Source organism: Plecotus auritus (assembly GCF_963455305.1).
Source record: "Plecotus auritus genome assembly, chromosome: 9".
NCBI lineage: Eukaryota > Metazoa > Chordata > Mammalia > Chiroptera > Vespertilionidae > Plecotus > Plecotus auritus.
In genome coordinates this window covers 137,108,429-137,133,576 of record NC_137783.1, presented here as the reverse complement: position 1 = coordinate 137,133,576, position 25,148 = coordinate 137,108,429, and the positions used below count along the sequence as shown (strand labels likewise).

The following is a 25,148-nucleotide window of genomic DNA, read 5'->3' as shown; positions in this document are numbered from 1 at the left end:
GACACACACCCTGTGGTCCTGGGCACCAGTGGCTGTGCCTGCGGCGTGAGAGAGGGACAAGCCACCTGCCCCGCAGTCCTGGGTGCCAGCAGCTGTGCCTGCACTTGCGTGTGTAGCTGGAGAGAGGGACAATCCGCACGCCCCATGGTTCCTGTGGTCCTGGGTGCCAGCGTCTGTGCCTGCGGCCCGGGAGAGAGACAAGCCACCCACCCCGAGGTCCCAGGTGCCAGCACCTGTGGCTGTGGCCTGGGCAAAGCCGCCTGCCCACGGTTCCCTGCAGCTGCGGCCGGCCAGAGGGAAGAAAGCCTGGGTCCAGGGTGCCTGTGACTGGCCAGAGGAGGGAATCCTGGGTCCTGTGTGCGGGGTGAGGCAGAGGTGGTTAGGGGTGATCAGGCCAGCAGGGGAGCAGTTAGGGGCGATCAGGCAGGCAGGCGAGTGGTTAGGAGCCAGCAGTCCCGGATTGTGAGAGGCAGTCGGACATCCCCCGAGGGGTCCTGGATTGCAGAGGGTGCAGGCTGGGCTGAGGGACTCCCCACTCCACCCCCGTGCACAAATTTTGTGCACCAGGCCTCTAGTTACTATAATAATTACTTTTATAGGATGGGCAGTTCAACCAACCTGTCAGATGTGAATACATTCTGTTTCATTTTTTTTTAAATCTTGGAAATTTTTATTTACCAGCATTTCATTAACTAATGATGTGGCCATCAGAAATTATTTGGCTGTATATTGCTTTCAAAAGGCAGTAAGAAAGTAGCTATTTAGAAAAAGGGGGCACATCAGGTTAGAAACATTATGCAAAATGAGAATCCCATCACATGGAAATACGTGGTCAAAGGTTAGACTAACGAACATCAAACAGGCTCCATTCAAATGAGAGCTCTCCATTTCTTTGAGAAGAATCTTCTCTCTCAGACTCTTCTATATACACTTCATAATGAACAAAGAGCTTATTTCTTTGTAAGTTGAGGTATGACAAATCGCTATGTAATGGCGAGAAGCTGGGATAGGGTTTGACCTCTGAGACCAATTATCTTTGAAGTAGTGGTTCCAGCCAGGATAGAGGAAGCTTGGGAGGGCAAGGCAAACCGTGAAGGGAAGGGAATGCAAGGAGCCTGCTACCCACTTTACCAAATGGAGCTCCAAAGGGACTTCCCTGCCCCACCCCCACCTCACACAGTTGAGAAGTTTAATGAGGAAGGAGCGTGCATTGTTCATAAAATAATACTGTTCTTTCACTTTGTTTTATTTTTTAAAGTGCAGCTCTTCAAGAATTTCATTTTAAAAATATCACCTTTCATAGCCGGTGAGTTCACTCTTCTGCTCACTTCCTTTTAACCCAGGTTTCTGATCCTCATCCTGCACTTGTCTGGGTTGCCAGCGCTCAATCAATGGCAAAGCCTGGAAGAGGTTTGCCTGGCCTGTGGGAGTAAGGGCTTTGATGGCAGGTGTTCTTCGGTCATCCTTCTCAGGTGCTGGCTTCCAGGGATCATGATTTGTCTCAACTTGGAACCACACTCTATTGAAAGGATCTAGAGGCCACATGCCCTCCGGCCACTTCTGTTCCTTGTGATGACCACCTCTTCCCCGGCGGACAGGCCACCAAGAATGTAATACACATCGGCAGTAAGTGGAGTATTGGCCAGTACATTAACAGCTGCTTCAAAGTTTTCAGATTCGCCCAGGGTCTGCCCATTCTTTAAGAATTGCACATCCATGGTCATCTGATGTAAGAAATCCCCGAAGGGATAACCCAGATTTCGGCCATGGTAAATGTGGCCTCTGGAGCTTTGAGCCACAATACTGGTGCAAGTGCGGTGAGTGGTAGGCCAGGTTAATGAGGATGCAGTAGGCCAGGCTGAGTTTCAGGAGGCGCACGTGCCTGGGACCTCATGGATGTAGGGCTGGGGCAGGGAGCCCTCCCGCTCCCCCACCGCCTTTCACATCACTGCGTGGACCCACTTGGGGACCTTATCCGTGGGCCAGGAGAGTGTAAACTGCGGCCTCCAGAAGGTTAAGAAGATGATTTTCCGTAGCCACATTCTGGGTTTTGAGAAGCATGAAGATAATTTAAAAACAATAGGATGTTTTGAGAAGACCAAAAATGAAGTGGTCTTATTGAGAGCACGATACAAACATGAGGATTAGTTACAGGAGATGGGAAATGCAGTTTTATTGTTTCTGTTTTCTTTCTCAAGAGCCACCCCCTTCCTTTTACTTACATTGAATTTATATCTGAATAGCCCTTTCTTATGTCCCATTAGTGAAACGGAGCAATCCAGGGGCTATAGGAGTTTTTGGATACTGTGGAGAGAAAGTTATATTTTGTTGTTGTTTTGAAATTGTTTTTTTCCATGGTTTTTAAAGAAATGGAATGAATTCTTTCTCTTAAAGACACAGAAAACAAGGCCAGCCTTTAACATTTTAGTCTTGAAATGTTTGAAGACATTACTGAGAGTTCCCTTTTGTTTTTCTTCTGTATTAGAGACATCTTCAGGCCCTTGATTAGGTTATGATATGCTAGATGCTGTAGTTCTCATATATAATACCACTGTTGATTACTTGACATTGCAAGGTACTTGTACAATTATCATCAGTTATTGGAACCATTGGCTTACCTGCAATGAAAGGCTGTCAAGAATAAAATGCTCCCTTCTGAACTAAAATGAGAATGGGAGTTACCTCCTTCTGTCTGCATAAACAATTCATGCAGCAAATTTAAATCCTGTGATTATCATATTAGAACCAAATTTCATTCCCAATACCTATACCTTTTTACAACCACAACCTCTTCATTAGTCCACACTTGTCCTTTTGACACGAAACCATATTACAGGGTTCAACAACCGACACAAATCCCAACTGCATTCCTTACAAATTTTGGCTCCTCTGATCCTCCAACCTTATCTTGTACTGCTACCTGCATAAAACCTACTTCTAATTGGTAGAAATATGAACATCCAAATTCCTACTTTGGTCCATACTATCTTCTCTGCTTAAAAAGTCTTTTCCTAGAAGTGGGATCACTGGGTCAAATGGCAGTCCCATTTTTAATTGGGAAGAAACTCCACGTTGTTTTCCATAGTGGCCGCACCAGTTTGTATTCCCACCAGCAGTGTACTGGAAAGACAGATATCACATGATCTAACTTATATGTGGAACCTAATGAACACAATAAACTGATTAATAAAATAGAACTAGAGGCATGGAAACATGGAACAGACTGATGAATCTCAGAGGGAAGGGGGGCAGAAGAGATTAATAAAATAATTTATATGCATATATGCATTGCTCATGAACACAGACAATAGGGTGATGAAGGCCTGGGGCAGGGAGGGAATCAGATGGTGAGGGCTAAGGGGGAGGTAAAAAGGGGGACATCTGTAATACTCTCAACAATAAAAAAAAATCTTCTGTTTTTCTTTCTTGTTCCTGTAATCTATCTTAGTATAGTCTGGCCTCAAATTCAAAGTCATATTATGATTTTGCCAATCAGGAAAAATCGTTGACATTATTCAATGATCTCAAGAGAAGTACTCTTAACATGCTTGACAAAAGTTTAAGTAAAAAACTAAACAATGTAAATAAAACAACTTATGCATAGTGACAATGCAGAAAAGTGAAATATATTTTAAAGCAAATTATTATTTCTCCCACTATATTATAATTACATTAAGATGATCACATTATGAGCCAGGTTTCTGTATTACTACTCAAAGGACATCTGCCTACTGAACTAGAAATAATTTTGGACCTTGCATAATCAAGTAATTAATTTGTTTTGCATGGGTTGACACACTATGAGTTACAAATACAATCTTGCCTAATGTCTTTTCATAAATAAAATGTTATTGGAACAGAGCGATGCCTGTTGATGTATTGCCTAGGGCTGCAGGCATGCTAAGACATATAGAATTAAAGAGTTTAGATGGAGACTATATGGCCTGCAAAACCTAAAATATTTACTAGATGAATCTTTACAATAAAAGTTTGCTGACACCTTTCTATTAAATCAAGTAAGGAGATTGAGATATTTATATGTTAAGATATGGCAGATTCTTAAACAATATATATGTTATTTTTCTTTTTTTTAATGTTAAATTTTTTTATTTCTTCAACCATTTACATTTTCATTGTCTTAAAATTTCAAATTGATTGATTTAAAAAAGACTTTTGATACAATTAGACATTTCTGAATACACTCAGTTCATATATCCATATTTTTATAACAGCAAATTTTAAAGAATAATAAATGAAGGTACCAATATGAGTTTTATTCATACCAGAAAGGAGGTGGCCAAAGCTCACCCTGGGCAGATGCTAATGAATGCCCTTTCTTTTTCCCTTCCCTTCCCTTCCCTTCCCTTCCCTTCCCTTCCCTTCCCTTCCCTTCCCTTCCCTTCCCTTCCCTTCCCTTCCCTTCCCTTCTTTTCCTTTCCCTCCTTCCTTCCTTTCTTTTTCATTTTTGCTGCAAAAAGCTTTATTGTTTCATTTAGTCCAATGCATGGGAGAGGGCTCCAGGGTGGTTAAAAGAATGGCTAGTAGTTTCAGGGAGAGGCTCAGGTAAAAGCCAGAAACCAGGGGATGCAGAAGACCCCTCAACGGCCTCTGGGCTCCAAAGGCTCCTAGTCGTGCTTGAGGGTGAGCCTTTCGAAGGGATACTCACCCAGCCCAGCCTGGGGGCCGGCAGCCTGCAGAGGTGAGTCAGGTGTCGCCCATCTTCTTGATGAGTTTCACCTCCTCACCCAGGAAGTGGTTCTCCCGGAAGTCACAGAGATGAGGGTCTGCGCGGGTAGAACCAGGGCCCGCAGCTCCAGAAGGGCCTGGTTCAGGTTCCTTGCCAAGGCCAGGGCGGCTTCCCTGGCATCCTGAGTTTTGCCCACTCATCCTGGGGAGGCCTCAGCACGTCCTGGAAGAGAATGCGGCCATGGAGCTGGTTTTGCAACTTTAAGAGATGCTCAACACCCTGGAGCTTCTTCTCTGCCAACTCCCAGAGGAAGTGGCCCACACCCTCGAGAGCCACATCCTCAAGGTCTATATAGAAGCCCCAAGAGAGGTAGGTGTGGGAGGCCCACAGATGCAGGTTGGCCAGGCGGTTGACCGCAGCTTCCACCTGGGTGGAATACTTCTTATGAATTTGGGAGCTCATGGTTGTTTGGCAATAAGGAGTTAAGATAGGGAAAAAATGGTGTGTTGGCTGGTCTCAGAGGTGATTCTGAAGGTGGTGACTAGATAAGATGCTGGAGAGTGGCTGGAGGCTGGAAGAAGGGGAGGGAGTCCCTAGGTCTGTTCCATCCAAACACTATTGAAGCAATAGACAGATCCAAGACCGCCGAGGGCACTCGAATGCCTTTACTTTAGGTCCCCATGGTTAGTAACATCCAAAGTGATGACTGCTTCTTGTTTTTGCATATGACTGTCAGTTACCAAGGGACAGTGACAATTAGAAGCAGCAGGACCTCCAGGTGTTTCTCTGTAATTATCCAATTGTGGATTATTTTCATGTCATTTGTTGATTTGTTGATGACAGCTATTCTGACAGGTGTGAGATGGTACCTCATGGTTGTTTTGATTTGCATTTCTCGGATGGTTAGTGACTTTGAGCATGTTTTCATGTCTCTTGGCAGAGGTCTTCTGTATGTCCTCTTTCGAAAAGTGTCTATTTAGGTCCTTTGCCCATTTTTTGATTGGATTGTTTATCTTCCTTTTGTTTGGTTGTATGAGTTCCGTATAAATTTTGGAGGTTAAACCCTTATCGGAGATAACATTGGCAAATATGTTCTCCCATGCAGTGGGCTTTCTTGTTGTTTTGTTGATAGTTTCTTTTGCTGTGCAGAAGCTTTTTATTTTGATGTAGCCCCATTTGTTTATTTTCTCCTTAGTTTCCATTGCCCTAGGGCTGTATCGGTAAAGATATTGCTACAACAAATGTCTGCTATTTTGCTGCCTACGGCTTCTTCTAAAATTTTTATGGTTTCCCATCTTACGTTTAAGTCCTTTATCCAATAAATGGTATTTTTCAACATCAATAATAAATGTAAGCAGTGAGTAGCATTGTGCTCATATTTAGAAGAGTAATGCAAACTGTACTATTTTAAGAAAATTGTTCTCATGGAAAATTAAGCTCACAATATAATGTTAAGGAAAAGATAGTAGGCAGTATAACAATAATATGATACTTATTGTATAAGTTTTATATCAAGGTACATAGTAATAAATATATATTTACGTAGAGAGGTAAAACCAGAAATACAACCAGGGTTAAGAGTAGTTCTCTCTAAATTTTGGACCAGTGTTGACTTTTCTTTTGCAAATTTCTTTATTTTATAGGTATTTAAAGACAAACATGTCTTAAATCTGGTTTATCATTTTAAAAAGATTAATATGTTAAAGTTGATGATGAAATTATTCCCCAATCTTTAGAAGAAATTATATGCAACCAAAATATCACATGAGACATTACTTCATCTAACTGCTCTATCTGTGGTCTCCAAGGCAATACTTCAATGATATTCTCCAGGGCTAACATCCCTAAGGTCTGGGTGGCATATAAGTGTAACACTGCTTGGTGCTAGGATTCAGCTTTTTGGTTTCCCTTTCTCTCTGTCATCTCTAAGTTTATTTACAACAGATTAGAGGAAATATAATTTCCTTTAAATATTACAACATACTGTAGACCCCTGTTAATATTTTCACAGGTTTGTTACCATATATATTTTTTTAAAAGTTGAATTCTCAACAGGAACTTTCCTGGAATTCATTAATGTTAGCAAAGAAGCTTTAGCAAATGAATAAGTCAAATTCTTCTGCACTCAGGTGAGCTTATTCAATCTTATTTTATTTCACTTTAGAAAGAAGATAATATACTCCAGTAATCTTTGCAGGAGGCAAACATGTGTGTCAATCTAACTGCCAGGATACCTATTTAGCCAACTGGAAGTATTTGAATATTCACTGACCTACATCACTAGGAACGTTTCAGTTTTTGTTGATCACAATATTCTTATCCTTCTGTTTGTATGCACAAGCTTTAATTTTAATGACAAACAAGAATTATATGTTGTGTTATATCATTTGTAATTATATATATATAATTCCTCCAGATAATTCTCAGAAGGGACAGATTTGAGGGTGAGATCCATATTTTATAATTTCATGCTTTCTAAAATGCCTATAACAGTGTTGAGCGCAGAGTAGCTATAAAATGAGAAAGCCACTCCAGGTTAGCTGTCCCTGGAAAGAAGGCAAAGAGTGTGCATAGTGCTTTCAGTCAACGAGCATGTTGACAATTCATGGGCCTAAATAAGGGACTGTGAACTTTGGCCCCAAGTCTGATAGTATAAATACACAGGGCAGGAGGTAGAGTGAAAAGCTACACATGTGGAAAAGATATGTGGGTAGGAATGAGATGACTATATATCAGAAATTATATTTTTCTTTCTTTAAATTAAATTTATTGGGGTGACATTAGTTAATAAAATTTTATAGGTTTCAAGTAAACAATTCTATGAAACATCATATGTATATTTCACTGTGTGCCCACCACCCAAAGTCAAATATTCTGTCACCATTTATTTGATCCCCTTTACCCTTTATTACCCTTCAATCCCTTCCTTCTGTGTCTATGAGTTTTTATTTATTTTTCTTGTTTGTTCATTTGTTGTTTTGTTTTATATCCCACATATGAGTGAAATCATATGGTTCTTAACTTGTTCTGACTTATTTCGCTTAACATGATATTGTGAGGATCCATCCATATTGTTGCAAATGGCAGTATTTCATCTTTTCTTATGGCTGAGTAGTATTCCATTGTATATATGTAGCACGTCTTTATCCAATCATCTATAGAAGAACACTTTGGTATGTATATCTTTGATGATGACTATTTCCTTGTCAACCCTGGGATGCTCAGACATTGTTACAACAGCCATAGAGAATAATTATAGATTTTGGAAAAAATAAAAATGTGATGGAAGATCAAACCACAAGGATTAAATAAAAGGAATTTAAAGAAACAATTAAAGAAGAAAAGGTGCAAGGAGATGTGAATGATATGGTTATATATGCAGGAAACCTTTCAGTGCTGCCTGTGATCATGGAGGAGAAAGGCTTGAAAACTATGTAGTGTTTAATTTCAGCTCATAATAAGACCTAGAATTTTGCAGAATTCTACATGGAATGACTTTCCTTTTATGTCTAGTGCCATGTTAGGTTTTAGTAAGCAGTCAGGAAATGGCATTGGGAATAATTGCTTATAATGACAGAAAAAGACAGTTGAAGCATTTTGGAAGAGAATAAAACATTGAAAAAAATCCACTGCATCCCTTTCCCCACTAAATGTCCTTATTTTATGCTACTTCAGGAAGATTAGGTCCCATGGGGTTTTACTATGAGAACTTGTTTTGTAGGACTCAAGATATGTCTCTGCATTCTGAGTTTACAGAGTGGTCCTGATTTAATAGGCAAGTCTAACTTCTTTAGTATTATTATAAGCTTTTACCCCAAAGGAAAATTTAGAAATAGCTCTAGCAACAATAGAGAGAAAAAAAAGAAAAATTGTAACGGCCATTTTGTTAGATCATTAATTTCCTTTTGAGTTCTAAATTCTCCTTGTTTAATTGGTTGGGCAGGGAAGAAATTATAGAAACTTATGATATGTATTTCCTCATATTCAGTTAAAAAGCTAGACTGGTCTTTCTCATGATGCTAATTGTCTCTGAGGATACCGAGTCTGAGCATTTAAAATATAACAGAGAACTCTACTTTTGTTCTTCCTCTCTCAACTACCTTCTTTTATTATGCCACCTGCACAAATGTCATATTCACTCTAGAATTGTGATATTAGTCAAATCTAGCTTCTGAAATAATATAGCAAGTGAAAGCAAGTATTTTCCAAAACATTTTATATATTCACTAGGTCTCTCCACATTGCTCATTTTAACCTGCCTTATCCAAATTTTGCTTCTCATTTCTCTGAGTCAGTTTTCCTGTTTTGTCCACAGGAACCAAGAAAATCAAAGCGCTGACATGACTTTCATCCTTTTGGGTTTCTCAGAATATCCAGAACTCCAAGTGCCCCTGTTCTTATTATTCTTAGCCATCTACACAGTCACTGTGCTGGGGAACCTGGGCATGATCATGGTTATCAAGATCAATCCCAAACTTTACACCCCTATGTACTACTTTCTCAGTCATTTGTCTTTTGTTGATTTCTGTTACTCTACAGTCGTTACACCCAAACTATTAGAAAACTTGGTTGTGGAAGACAGAACCATCTCCTTCATAGGATGCATCACGCAGTTCTTCTTTGCCTGCATATTTGTGGTGACAGAAACATTCATGTTGGCAGTGATGGCCTATGACCGATTTGTGGCAGTGTATAACCCTCTGCTCTACACAGTAGTCATGTCTCAGAAGCTTTGCTCCCTCTTAGTGGGTGCATGATATTCTTGGGGTATAGCCTGTTCCCTGACCCTTACCTACTTTCTATTGGAATTATCTTTCAGAGGAAATAATATCATAAATAACTTTGTGAGCATGCTGCCATCGTCTCTGTGTCTTGTTCTGACCCCTACATTAGCCAGAAGATCATTTTAGTTACTGCCACATTCAATGAAATAAGCAGCCTGATGATCATTCTTACTTCATATGTTTTCATTTTTATCACAGTCATGAAGATGCCTTCAACCGGGGGGCGCCACAAAGCCTTCTCCACATGTGCCTCCCACCTGACTGCCATTACCATCTTCCATGGGACCATTCTTTTTCTCTACTGTGTTCCTAACTCCAGAAACTCATGGCTCATGGTCAAGGTGGTCTCTGTCTTTTACACAGTGGTCATCCCCATGCTGAATCCACTGATCTACAGCCTCAGGAACAGAGATGTGAAGGAGACAGTTAGGAAGTTAATCAGTACCAGATTATTCTGTCAATTAAAGTAAAATGGCTAAGACTTACTTTCTCATTTCCAAGAGCATTGTGGGTATTTGTCTAATTCTCCTAGTATTTTTAATATTTCAAATTCCTTTTTTGAAAAGTGAAGCAGTGCATGTACTTAATGTAATTCCCCAGTTGAGGGCTCATTCAACCTCTATTCAATGTAAACATTAGTAGATTAGCTATAAAATAATATATGACAGTAACTGAAGATTGCATTGTTTAAATTGTCTTTATACACAGAGTTTATCCTGTAAAGATTTCTGAGTTAGTACATAATACCATTTTGTCTCCAATCTAAGAGTTATCCTCAAACCCTAAATTTAAAAGAAATATTTAATTTCACACAGAAAACGTCAGAACATTATAAGTGCAAAGAAGGAATATCTTTGCACACCCCCCAATCCAGATTATTATTTGGTTAAGTTGTATTTGTTAATGTAAATTTTATTTGCTGTTTGTATAAAAAACATCAAAAAATAAACAACTTTACACTTCAGAAATAGTAATTACAAAATCTAAAATTGTTATTCATGCCAGTCTTGAGTTGTGTATAATATGTCTGTTGATGCTTAATAATAAAATAACATTTCAGTAATATGATTGGGAAGCCCTCCTAATATCAGCTATAACTTCTTGGTTAACCTGATACAGTAGTCTTGTCTAACTGGCAAACTCACCTCCAGTCTATGGATCTTCATGGTAATTGGGTAGCTGTGCCCTGTGTACCATTGGGCTGATTAGAGTACTTTTTGCTTTTGTCAATAGTTGAATCACAAGGCAGAATGTTATGTCTATTAACAGTCTATTAGCCAATGAAAATCACAGAGCTGAGCACAAAGTCAATGATTGAGAAAGTATATCTACCTCATGTAGAACTGAAATGTTACATGACAATTAGCATACAGAGGAGGAATGAGTAATTCCTCAATATTTCAATACTAGAGGCCCGATGCACAAAATTCATGCAAGGGGCTTGGCCCTCACAGCCTTGGCTTCATTCGGAAGGTCATCTGGAAGGTCATTTGGCTGTCCAGTCTAATTAGCATATTATGCTTTTATTATTATAGATTATTATAGATACCTAGAGTTTATGGTCAAGTTTATTTCATGGAAAATATTCTTTTTCTATCTTCCAGATAAATATGATATAACTGTTCTAGTTTGAAATACTTTTCCATAAATGGATGGGCCATTGGATTAACTTAATTAAATGACTCTTTGCTGGTGTTGCTTGCTGATCATGGCTGATGTTTCACAGAATAGTCTTGGTAAATTTCAAGGTATCATGGTTCCAATCTAACTGCAGACTGTGAATTATGTTACTGGTTTTACTCAAATCATGAGCTTTTTCTTTTCAAATAAAAATTCTAATTTTTATTACTATAAGATTTGCTATCTAACTTTGTAATCTAACCTATTTATCTGCTTGGTTAGCAACACATAACAATATTTTCAATAATCCAGGATATATAATTACAGGGTTATGTGATTTATTAACTTTTTAATTTTCTGTCAACCAGATGTTTCAGTCAACAAGTACTTTCATATGCCGTGAAGGTTAATAAAAATATTTTAATGGTAGAATATATGTATTTAGGGTGTGTGAACACAATATAGAGTGAACCATACTGATAGATGCTATAGGTCCTTGAATTTAAGATCATAATCTTAAAATAACACATAAATGATAGAAATTAAATAAATTATAATTTTAAGATTCTAATTAGGTTTCTGTCTTGCAGGAGAAAACAAGACACATCACAAAGAATAGAAAATCCTGAATAGCTACAAATTTCGTTAGAATAGATTGTTGGAAATGTTTTTGAGTGGACATTTATTTACACAAATGTAATGAAATATCTAAGAATTTCAAAATTATAAATTTAGTCTGAATGTACATATTTTAAATGATGAAGTGAATGTGTATTAACTTAAGTGATTTTAATGAGGATCCTAATAGCATGCTAATGGTAGGCTCTTTATTTCAATGTGTGAGTTATACTCTTCATACTTTAAATTCTTGGTGGTGGTTTGGATAGATGCAGATCTTTTGTTTCTGTAGAGCTGTGGCAAGATTTTTGGTGAAGGGAAAGACTGTATAGAATTCATAGTCACTTAATGGAGAAAATGTTCTAAGTTGACTGTAGACCACATTATGTAAATATTCATTTTCATACCACATTTAGTAACAAGCAAGACTTAGGAGTTTGATAATGCTGGAAAATTAACTTATGACTAGAGGCCTGGTGCATGGAATTCATGCACTTGGGGGGTAGGGAGGTCCCTCAGCCTGGCCTGCACCCTCTTGCAGTTCAGGAGCCCTTGGGGGATGTCCGACTGACAGCTTAGGACATCCTTAGCGCTGCCACGGAGGCAGGAGAGGCTCCCGCCACCACTGCTGTGCTCGCCAGCCATGAGCCTGGCTTCTGGCTGAGTGGTACTCCTCCTGTGGGAGTGCACTGACCACCGGGGGGGGGGGGAGGGGCAACTCCTACGTTGAGTGTCTCTCCCCTGGTGGTCAGTGCATGTCATAGTGAGAGGTTGAGTGGCCTTAGCATATTGTTAGCATATTATGCTTTGATTGGTTGAACGACCGACTAGCCAACCAGACTCTTAACACATTAGGCTTTTATTATATAGGATATAAATATCCAGGGGTGGTGTTTTTTTTTTTCTTTCTGATGATTGTTCTTTTCTGATATTCATCATCTTAGAAAAGGTTGCCCTTGAAAGAGAAAGGAAATTGAGGCGGGAGTTAGGAGGGCTGTTATGGAGTTCTCACATCAGTGTCCTGAGTGTTCTGGGTGTTGCTGCCTAGATACATAGTTTATTCAAGTGTAAGGCCTGTTCTGTTCAAAAAAGGTGCATTCTAAACACAAAGTTAAAGCCCAAAAGAAAACACATCAAAATAGTTCTGTGCTTGTGGATTTGATAGAAGCAACATCTTGGAGCAATTTCCTGTATTTGGTGTTTTTTTTCCTTACTGCTGTCATCAAAATTCCAGGAAAACCTTATAAATAATTATAGTCTTGTCTCCAGTGGAGATGGCATATTAGAGAAGATATAATTCTAATCTTACGTAAACTTACCCCAATAACAGAATAAGAAGGGAACACTTTTAGGTTCATTTTATGAAGCCAGCAGCACCAGATAAAAAAATTATAGAACAATATATCATTAGCCTACATAGACAAATACTTAAAATTAATTTATGTATAGAATATAATGCATAGTATATAAGAGATAGAAAAGATAACACATCATATTTAAGAGGGATATATAAAAGATAATACATCATATCTAAGAGGGATTTAATCCATGAATTAAAGTTGGTATATTATTTCTAATCCATCAGTGCAATTCACCAAATTAATTAAAATAGTAAAAATACATAGCCCTGGCCAGGTGGTTCAATTGGTTGGAGCATTGTCCCATACTTCAAAAGGTATGATTTGAACCATTTTAGATTCCACTAACAAGAGAAGTATATTTTACATCTCTATATAGTCAAAACATATATTAAATCTTGTTTATTTTTCTTAAGATTAATTGAGTAAAGTTGATCATACAGATTCCCCAGGGTTTTAGGAAAATAATGTACAACTAAGATATCACATGGGACAGTGTTAACATCTAATTACTCAAATTACAGTCTTCAAGGCAACACTTCAGTGATGCTCTCTAGTCCACACATCCCTAAAGTCTTGATGTCTTATATATGTTCCAGAATTTACTTTTTAGGTGTGACCTTTATCTCATATCTCTCAATTTTCTTAATAGGTTGAAAACTAACATGAAACATTTAATGAAATATACTGTAGACTCCTACAACTCTTTTAGGTCTGTTTCTATTAAGTAAAAATACTAAGCAAGAGCATTCCTGGAGTCCGTTAACCTTAGCAAAGGGTTCTTCAGTAAATGAGTCATGCAAGTGCTTCTGTATTTCGGTGAGTTGATTCAGTCTTTTGTTTTATTTTAGAAGGAAATTATGAGGTTCCAGTAATCCTTGCAGGAGACAAACACATGGGTAAAACAAAATGCCCACAAATCCACTTTGTTTGGCTAGGACAGGGCTTGTAGTATTATATTCTAATTCCTTCCTTCTTTCAAATGATGTTCATTCTGTTTGTTTTTTTTTCATTGCTTATCTACCATGTAACTAACAATGAAATAAACATTTTGGCCAATAGGAATTATAAGATAAATGGGTCTTGTCTTCATACTTCCTACATTCTCTAAGGAAGAAAGTGACAACCATATTTGTAAATGATAGAATATAGCATATAATAATTTTGAGTTGCAAACATTAATGTTTGTATGTATACAGAAGAGAAGGAACAACAAATTATGTTGATAATAATAGGTAACAAAAATAAAACCATATAGGAGTGAGAATAAAATGGAAAATAAGCTGTATGCAGATGAGTACGTGCAATGTAACAGCTTGATGAATCCACCAGGACTAAAGAAGAAAGATGTTAAGTTGTAGTGGGTGAACTTATAGATCCAAGAAGTTTTGGAAAAGCCAGGCTGAACAAAATAAGTTATATGCATTCACTAGTAAAATGTATTTGGATCTTAAAATTCATTGGCTGTCAGATTAAACTACTCATGGGAAATTATTCTGCAATGTTGTGTAGCATATTTTAAATTGAAGGAATGTGGCTGGGAAATATGGCCATAGTCTAGCATTGCAGTGCTAAGACCTTAAAAGGACTGGTACAGAGGATCTGTTATGGGATTGGTCGTTGGAAGATATCTTTTCTACATACGCAAGCATGTGGGAATCAGAGAAAGCTATAGTATGACAAGAGAACCTATAGGATAATATGGAAAATATAATTATGTATCTTAGACTAAGTGTCCAAATGAAATTTTACAGTATGTCTATTCTGTGGATTCTGTAGGGAAGAAATTCTACACTGTATTCCCAAATGTGCTCATTTCTTGACCATTTTGCAGAGGTGTTAGCATCAACTTTTCTTCAATAGCTGTTCATGCTTGGGTTGATTTTCACGTCTATATATGTTGTTTGAAATCATATCAATTATTCATAATTCCAATAAGTATGAAAACTGAATATATACTATGTATCACACCATGTCTTATAGCCTTTGAATTCCTTATCAAATTATCTACTTCCATTCTAGTAATTTAAAGTTTATGTTATTAATATTCTCATTTTGCTATTGAGTAAATACCTGGTGGCATCAAGTAATATTCAGAAATATTAAGGTGTTCTGTTTGAGATGCCTCTTTTCCCTAACATTTGTCCTTGAAAAGCTTTAAATCTAATTCAAAATGGCAGAATGCATTTTTGTAGCAGCCTGAATTTTTTTTTTTATTGTCACTTACTCAACTTCCAAAAGTGCCACATTGGAAAAAGAAGAGCTTTTAATTTACTATTGTTTCAAGCATTATTCCTGCAGACACAGCATATATTTTGTTGTGAACACCTCCTAATGAACATTGTAATCTGTAATGAAAAATAAGATTTAAAAAAATTTCAAAATTAGCTCAACATGAGTGAAAAGTGTAGTAAACTTGTACAGCACAGCTCTGGAATGTGTTGAGAATATTGGATTACTAGGAGTAAGAAGGGACAGAAAAGGAAATAGAAAAACCAAGAAAATATGTTGATCATTTTGTAGGGGTGTTAGTATCAATTTTTTTTAGCAATTATAAGTTAATTGTTTTATATTTTAAGATATAAGGCAGGGAAGAATATGTAGAATCTCATGATATGTATTTCCTCCAATGCAACTATTTTTTTTTTATCAAGTTCAAATTCATGCAAAGAGTTAGAGTGGGCCACGAAGTCAGCTACTTATGATAATTTGAAATAAACAGGGACTACTCTGTTTTTGTTCTTCCTGTCTTAAGTTTGATATTGATTATCCCACCACAGCAAGATTTTTATTCACTGTGTAATTGTGTCTAAGTGAATAGTAGCTTTTGAAATGTAACAGTGGAAGTCTAGCATTTTAGCAGCACTCTTAATAGAAAACTATTGAGCCTCTGAACATTTCTACTATTCTCTTACCTACTTCAAATTTTGTTTCTTATTTCTCTGGATCAATTTTCATATTTTGTTCACAGGAACCAAAAAAATCAGAGCGATGAAGTCATCTTCATCCTCTTGGGCTTCTCAGAATATTCAGAACTGCAGTTACCACTCTTCCTGCTCTTCCTGACCATCTACACAGCCACTGTGCTGGGGAACCTGGGCATGATCATGACCATCAAGATCAATCCCAAACTCCACACCCCCATGTACTTTTTTCTCAGCCACTTATCCTTTATTGATTTCTGTTACTCTACGGTGGTTATACCTAAACTATTGGAAACTTGGTTGTGCAAGACAGAACCATCTCCTTCACAGGATGCATCACGCAGTTCTTCTTTGCCTGCATATTTGTGGTGACAGAAACATTCATGTTGGCAGTGATGGCCTATGACCGATTTGTGGCAGTGTATAACCCTCTGCTCTACACAGTAGTCATGTCTCAGAAGCTTTGCTCCCTCTTAGTGGGTGCATAATATTCTTGGGGTATAGCTTGTTCCTTAATGTTCACATACTTTTTGTTAACCTTAACCTTTTGTGGGACTAACTTCATAAATAACTTTGTCTGTGAGCATGCTGCCATCGTCTCTGTGTCTTGTTCTGACCCCTACATTAGCCAGAAGATCATTTTAGTTTCTGCCACATTCAATGAAATAAGCAGCCTGATGATCATTCTTACTTCATATGTTTTCATTTTTATCACAGTCATGAAGATGCCTTCAACCGGGGGGCGCCACAAAGCCTTCTCCACATGTGCCTCCCACCTGACTGCCATTACCATCTTCCATGGGACCATTCTTTTTCTCTACTGTGTTCCTAACTCCAAAAACTCATGGCTCATGGTCAAGGTGGCCTCTGTCTTTTACACAGTGGTCATCCCCATGCTGAATCCACTGATCTACAGCCTCAGGAACAGAGATGTGAAGGAGACACTCAAGAAGTTATTCAACACTAAATTGTCCTGTGATAAATGTAAAGCTAGAATATTAGTTATTTCTTTTTTGAGAGTATTGGTAAGAGTTATTCATTAGTAAATCAGTACATGAATCTATGGTAAGCTTGCAATCGATAGTCCAATATCTGTTCACCCTAATATTTAGTAAAACAACTTTAAAATGACAAATTATATTAGGGATGAAAGCTCTGACTACTTAAACTAAGTTTTTGATTAAAAAATTGGAGTATAAAGTTTTCTGTGATAGTATACATGACGAAGTGATTGTCCAGGTCAAATTTCAGTTCAATTTAAGCCATGTGAAGTGTGGGATTTTTGAGGTGATGTGAGCATCATAGCCTACAATGTAGTAATTTTATAATTTATTTATAGATTATTTTGGATGTTCAAAATGCACATTATATAATCCCTGATTAAATCTGTATTTTTTCGTTTCCAATATTATTTCTTTTATGTTTTCTTTTTGCTTTGGTCAACTTCAGTGCTAGGAACTTCAATGTAATGTTGAACAAATAGTAAAACTGTGCATCCTTGACTTCCTGATGTCACAGGAAAAGCACTGAATAAGTTATATTTAAAATGCTGTTTGCTGTGTTTTTGTGGAACCCTTTTCCCCAGATTAGCAAAGTTATGTTTTTTATTTGTATTTTTTTTTGTGAGTGTTAAACTAAGCTACTTTTTCTTCATTTTAACTCTTGAACATTTTAATTTGACAACTTACATTTTTTGAATTTTCTAATATCAAACCAATATTTTTTCTGAGAAAACAAATTTAAATGTCATATAATAGAATTTCCTATTACTTGATTAGATTAATGTGTCAATATTTTATTTTATTTGTTTTAAAATCATTTTTATTTTTAAAATACAATTGACATGATTATTTTAGCTTTTGATATACAACCCACTGATTAAACATTATATATATACCTTACTAAGTGATCATCCTGATAAATCTTGCACTCATCTGACACAATGCATAGTTCTTAGAATATTATTGAGTATATTCCCTATGATGTACTTTACATCCCCATGACTAGTCTGTAACAACTAATTTGTACTTTTTCATCCCTTCACCTTTTCACCCATCTCCTCAACCTCCCTCTCATCTGGCCACCACCAAAATGTTCTCTATATCTATGAGTCTGTTTCTGTTCTGCTTGTTTGTTTATTTTTTTTAGATTCAATTATTGATATATATGTATTTGTTGCCATTTTATTGTTCATATTTTTGATATATATTTTTCTTCTTCCTCTTAAAGAACACCCTTTAACATATCATATAACACCGGTTTGTTGTTGAACTCCTTTAGCATTTTCTTGTCTGGGATGCTCTTTTCAGTCCTGATTCTAAATGGTAGCTTTGCTGGGTATGGTAATCTTGGTTGTAGATATTTGATTTTATCACTTTTAATATTTCTTGCCAATCCCTTCTGGCCTGCAAAGTTTCTGATGATGAATCAGCTGACAGTCTTATGGAAGCTCCTTTGTAGATTATTAACTGCTTTTCTCTTGCTGCTTTTAAGATTCTCTGTTTGTCTTTAACCTATGCATTTTAATTATGATGTGTCTTGGCTTGGTGTGGGCCTCTTTGAGTTCATCTTGATTGAGACTCTCTGTGTTTCCTGGACTTGTATGTCTATTTTCTTCACCAGGTTAGGGAAGTTTACTGTCATTATTTTTTTCAAATATGTTTAAAATTTCTTGCTCTCTCTATTCTCCTTCTGGCATTCTCATGATGCAAATGTTGGTACACTTCATATTATCCTAGATGCTTTTTACCCTAGCCTCATTTTTTTTTTCTTTTTCCTGTTCTGGTTGGGTGTTTTTTGCTTCCTTATATTCAAAATCACTGATTTGGTTCTTGACTCCATATATTCTACTGTTGATTCCCTGTAAATTGTCATTTATTTCAGTTAATGAATTTCTTTAGTCAGCTTCCAAAGTTTAGGTTTCAAAAGAAATTGATGGGAAAAATACCTAACCGTTAGAGGACATCTCTCCAAGCCACCTTCTACTCACATGCCAGTTTTTCTTGGCGATCAGATATCATAATAGGCATTCGATTTGAGATCTAACCTGATTTAAAGCCCCAGAAATAGCAGACTATGTTATAGCAGAAAAGTTAGGGATTGTAAGCACAAGAAAATCAAGAAACAGATGAAAGTTGCCTTGAGTAGCAGGTCCCTGAACCCAGCTCTTTTAAGCCTCATTTTAAAGCCTGCACTCAGCCAGGAGATAACTCCTTTGATCCGGGAGACTGGACCTAAATGGGTTGGAAACTCAGAACCAAACAGCTTCTGTGATCCGTGGCTGGTTATGCTTATGTGGTCTTCCTGGGTTTTCCTTATCAACATTTTCATGTGTGGTTTCAGGGAAATATTTAAATGGGTATTACTCGAGTGCAAGGAGTTAAGGTGGCTTTTACCTCTCAACTCTCAGAGGACTAGAATTAGCAGCTTCAAGCAAATGGCAGCCAAATCAGTTTATATTTTCTCTCTTGTGGCCATGGTATGTGTGACCACCGGGGCAGGGAGAGCCAGCTGGGCTGTGTTAGCAGCTCTCTATGGTTGTGTTTAGGAAGTGATTCTAGAATCTGGGACCTAAAGCACAGAATGTTCTAGTCATCAATGGGTGCATGAGACAGCCGGAGTATCTAAAACAGTGTCAATAATACCTGTCTCAGAGTTATAGGGAAGATTGTGCAAAGTAACATGTGAAAACTTCGTAGGCAGTGCAAAACTGCTATTCCATGGTCAATGTCCTGAGGCTAGAAAACGTGGAGGCAAGAGAAACTGCTTTTTAATAATAAATTTTGAATCAAGCTAAAGAGTAAGAATTTTGCTGACACTTTTATTTTTATATTATCTTGGGCAATTCCTCAAACTCCTTATACCTGAATTCCCACATCTATAAAAAGTGCGTGATAAGGGTACCTAATGGGGATTCTGTGAGAGAAAGCATATAACGTGCTTAGATTAGTGGCTGGCATAGAGTAAAAGCTCATGGTTTGTTGTCATTTCTGTTACAGGAAATCAGAGCTCATGGTGTGACCAATTCAGATTTTTGGCAGGAATTGTCTCAATTCATCTCTCTCTCTCTCTCTCTCTCTCTCTCTCTCTCTCTCTCTTTCTTTCTCTCTCTCTATCTTTCTATCTCTATCTCTGTATTTATACCTATACCTATACCTATACCTATACCTATACCTATACCTGTACCTGTACCTGTACCTGTACCTGTACCTGTACCTGTACCTATACCTATACCTACACCTACACCTATACCTATCTATATCTATATGCCTATATATCTATCTCTATCACTATATCTATATTTATGTCTATATTGATAAAGTATTGGGCAAAAGTAGAATCTGGGCAAATACAGAAATTAGGAGAGAAGAAAGACCAAGTTTTAAAGTACTGAATAGTGATTCATAAGTCATTATAATTCTGAAATCTTTCTGCAAGTGTTTGATCTTTTTACTAAAAAGTCTGACTAAAGTTGAGAATCCTTGAAAAGCTGTAAGAGATAAAGGAAATGTGGATACAGTGAGAACTAACATATAATGAGCATTCTGTGTTTATGTCATTCTGCTAAGTGTGGTATTTTATCTAATGCTCACATTATCCCCTTGAGAGAGAAATTAATAAATCTATTTTATGTTTAGGAAATTCATGTTCACTGTGAGCATCATTTGATCAAGGCCAAAAAAAGCAAATATTTGTTAGAGATTTGATTTAAATACAAACTGATCTAATTTCTAGGCTGAGATCTAACAATTATGTTATTGTGGTGCATTGGACACTGACTCATAATGTCTCATGCACAGGGAATGAAGGGGCAGGAGATGCTGATTCAGACCAAATGTGCATTATTTAGAGGCTTTGGTTCTACCATCTGTGGCAGACAGGACACATTCCTCAGACAGGTGCCATGTGCAGCAGTGACCATATAGGAGAGCCATTTCAATGGGTCAAAAGGAAGTCATGTGGAAAATGGGAAAATACTTTAAAATGAATAAAAATGAAAACAGAGCATACTATAACTGATGGGTTGCATCTAAATTTATAGCTATAAATACCTATGTCAATAAAAGAAGAAAGATCTCAAATTAATAATCGAATCTTCCTTATTAAGATGCTAGGAAAAAGAGCCCTAATCACTTTGGCTCAGTGGATAGAGTGTCAGCTCATGGACTGAAGGGTCGAGGGTTCGATTCTAGTCAAGGGCATGTATCTTGGTTACAGGCTTGACCCTCAGTAGGGGCCATGCAGGAGGCAGCTGATCGATGTTTCTGCCTATCTCTCTCCCTTCCTCTCTGTAAAATCAATAAAAATATATTAAAAAAATAAAGATACTGGAAAAAAGGAAGTAGCAAAGTCTCAAGCAGAAATATAAGAATTAGAGAATAGAGGACAGAAAGACAACAAAACTAATAGTAGATTCTTTGAAAAGATCACCAAAGTGACAAAATTTTACCTAGACTGACTAAAAAACGAGATGGAGCCCTGGCTAGTGTGGCTCAGTTAGTTGGTCGTCCAGTGCACTGAAAGGTTGCTGTTTCGATTCCTGGTCTGGACACATGCCTGGGTTCCAGGCTTGATCCTCAGTAGGGGGCGTGCAAGAGGCAGCCAATGGATGTTTTCCTCTCACATAGATGTTACTCTCTCTCTCAAAATCAATAAAAAATATTTCAAAAAATAAAAAAAGAGATGGAAGATTCCAGTTAGTAAAATCAGGAATAAAAGAGGGGAAATTCCTACCGATCTTACAGAAATAAAAAAAGATTATAAGGTGATACTATGAACAGTTGTATACCAATAATTTATATACCATAGAAGAAATAGACAAATTCTTAGTAATACCCAAACTACTGAAACTGATGCAAATGAAATAGGTAATCTGAATATATTTATAACAAGTTAAGATATTGAATTAGTAATTAAAAAAACTTCTCACACAGGAAAACCCAGGCCATGATGACTTCACTTTGAAGTGGATTTTATCAAACTTTTAAAAAAATTGTTTAATGTGAATTTTATCAAACTTTTAAGGAAGAATTAACACCAATTCTTCACAAACTCTTTCAAAAAATAGAAGAGAAAGGAACACTTTCCAACTCATTATATAAGATTAGTATTACCCTTTTATCCAAATTAGACAAAGATATCACAAGAAAACTACAACCAACATCTCATAAATATAGGCACAAAAATCCTTAATAAAATACCAGCAAACTGAATCCAGTAGCCTATAAAAAAGGGTTATATACCAAGACTAAGTGGGATTCCTAGGGATACAAGGTTGGTTTAATATATGAAAACTAATCAATGTAATACACCATATTAGAAGACATGCTACTTAGTAATGGTAACTGCTATTATTACTATTTTTCCCAGTGCTCCATCCACTGCCTAGCCATACATTTAAGTATAAGAGGTGCTTCAACTCTTATGATAGGTTACTTAAACCACACTCTCTCCTAAGGCTGCAGAGTACTTGCTTCAGTATGTGTTTGCAAGGTGACAAAACATATTTGGCTTTTCAAATCTCCACTGTCCTGCGGATATTATGTGTGAAGAAAATATGAAGAAATCTGTTTGGTTAGGTAAGGCTTTTTTCATTGAATGGCCAATGGAGTTCCTAGACTCTCCCCAAAAAGGGATAAAAATCAATCTTTTTATATTTTTATACCATACAAGTTGGCACTAGGATTTTAGCCTTCTCTTGGTCTCCAACTCTAGATATCACTTTGCCTGAAAACATATCAAGTCGAAAGATTCCTACAAGCAGAATATATCCCTCTGAGGGGTTTATAGCACAGTTGGGAGATTGACTCAGTATCTCAACCTCCTCTGGTGCCTTCAGCCAGCGAGGAAATTTCCTCAGGGATATGCAACCTGCATGAAACCCCATGTTGTTGTTTACACAGCTCTTAGTTCTTCATGTTCCAGTTCATGATACCCAAGGGCTTTTAAGAGGGGTGCTTTGTCACATAATCTTCTAGGCCAGGAATATAGGCTATTATTACATAGGTATAAGTGCAGGGAAAAGAACCAGTCAGGTGAGGGTGTGTTGTTCGTAGAGGAATTCTCCCAAATACCTGTTTCCAAGGCAAAATCTTTAAAAAACAGAGATAATTCCTGGGAGGGACAAACCTTGGATAGAAAGATAGGTTCTTTAACATTCTCAGTATCCTCTCCAAACACTTAAGAAGCAGTTCTTTTCCTATTTGAAGAGCAGACTAAGAGACAGTTGGTTAAGAAGAGATAGACATATTTTTGTCTCTTGTTCTGTAACTGTAGAGCTAGGTGCTGAAGATCAGAAGTTCCCTTAGTACTTGAGGACTTTGGGTTTCAAATTCAACACCTCATTTTCTTATCTTTTGACTTGAATTTCCAAGGCATTGGAGTTTTGAAAATGCTTGGATGAATCCATTTGAATAAATTTTCGCCATTTTCATATTCTCTGCTTCCTGTAACATTTTGCAATCAGTAGGGTCCTGAAAAATATCTATTATATAATATTATATTTGAACAGTTTCATATAATGGTTACTTCTTATTCCTGAATACACTGGACATTCTCCTTAACTACAAAGGCAACTACGGTAAGTTAACCAGAATTGCAGATTTTCAATCCAGTTTTTACATTTCCATTTTCTAACACGGGGTTTATAATTAAAATCATTGAAGCATTACTTTCTGATATTTGATAGGGATCACTTGAAGATGTTTTAGGGTATTTTGCAGGAATACCTGTTATCCTCACTGAATATGGGTATATTTCTATTATCAGGAATAGGTTTACATTCTATGGATCCTTGAGTCAATTTCTAGGCATTGAAGTGGGAGACATCACAGTAGATCAGCAGGTTGGAGCTGGATGGGCCACTGAGGGTTTCCTCCAGGGGTAGGGCCTATGGTGCGATGGTTTGGATGGTCAGAGATTGGCTTATGTACAGTCACTTATTTACTTGAAATAGTGCTCTGACTGATAATTTACAGGGATGAAAGGGAGGAAAACCATACCTTGTACTGACAGGAGATACCAGTATGAGAAGCAAGTGAGAATAAAGAAGGAAAATTTGAGGTGAAATTGAGACAGGGTGTGTGACATTCACTGTGGTAAGACAGGTTAGCATAGGACAGAGGAAAAGGATAACATTTGGATTCTGTTTCTTAAAGGAAACCTTCAGTCCTAAAACAGATCCATAAGAAGAATGCATTAATTTATAGGATTTGTGAGGAAAGAATGTACCTTCCACTGTGGTTGGGAATCTATATTAAATACCAGGCTCAGGGCACTTTTTATTCTGACTCTTCAAACTTTCTTAGCTCTTGTTCCCACCAGGTAAGACTTTATTTCTCTTAGGGTGGATTGTAGTTTCAATAATATAACGGAATTTCTGCATCCCTGAACTTAGCCCTTTTTTAGAGTCAAGATAGGAATAGCTAAAGATAAGAGATGAAAGTTAATTCCCTTTGTCACTGTAGGGTGATTTCCCCCTTTGTATCCAGCTTGTCTTAAGGCATCTTAAGAAAGGCAAGGTGTGTTCGTGGGGAAAAATTACCTTGTGGGACATTAGAAGATTTGTATTTTTTTTTTTAAAATATATTTCATTGATTTTTTACAGAGAGGAAGGAAGAGTGATAGATAGTCAGAAACATCGATGAGAGAGAAACATCGACCAGCTGCCTCCTGCACACCTCCCACTGGGGATGTGCCCGCAACCAAGTTACATGCCCTTGACCGGAATCGAACCTGGGACCTTTCAGTCCGCAGGCTGACGCTCTATCCACTGAGACAAACCGGTTTTGGCAAGATTTGTATTCTTATTGTGATCTGAAACTAATCAATTATCTGTGTTTCATTGGACTTCACATCTCGGGGCCTCAGTTTCCTTATCTTTAAAGAGTGTATTAGTTGATAAAATGAAAAGCTCTGAAGGATTTCTAATGTAAAGCAATTCTAGGGTCTTGTCCAGTGAACCCTCAAATTCATTAACATTTTATAAGTTAACAAAAGCACTGCCACAGATTTCATATGGTCACAGGTGATGGTGTTAGCTACCAGCCCACTGTCAAACTCTGGCATTGTTGATTCCTAGAAGTAAATTGGATTTATGCTGGAGAAATACTAATGTTAAAGATAGAGATAGACATCCTGGATTTGAATACAGGTTCCT

The 25,148-nt window shown here is 37.3% G+C and overlaps 2 protein-coding genes across 2 annotated transcripts in view; both read left to right on the top strand.

The window, feature by feature from the left end:
• The window catches only part of LOC308233766 (olfactory receptor 4C12-like), a gene marked incomplete at both ends in the record, with an annotated part of 35,232 nt that overhangs the window by 7,450 nt on the left and 2,634 nt on the right, over positions 1-25,148 (top strand). The window lies entirely within an intron of this gene.
• Positions 1,767-23,876, top strand: LOC308257763 (uncharacterized protein; the record flags this gene model as incomplete). The annotated part of the gene is given in 8 exon segments (XM_080687840.1): positions 1,767-1,817; positions 8,983-9,441; positions 9,445-9,526; positions 9,529-9,937; positions 16,039-16,279; positions 16,285-16,476; positions 16,480-17,016; positions 23,679-23,876. Coding segments are annotated over 8 exon segments (2,169 nt in total).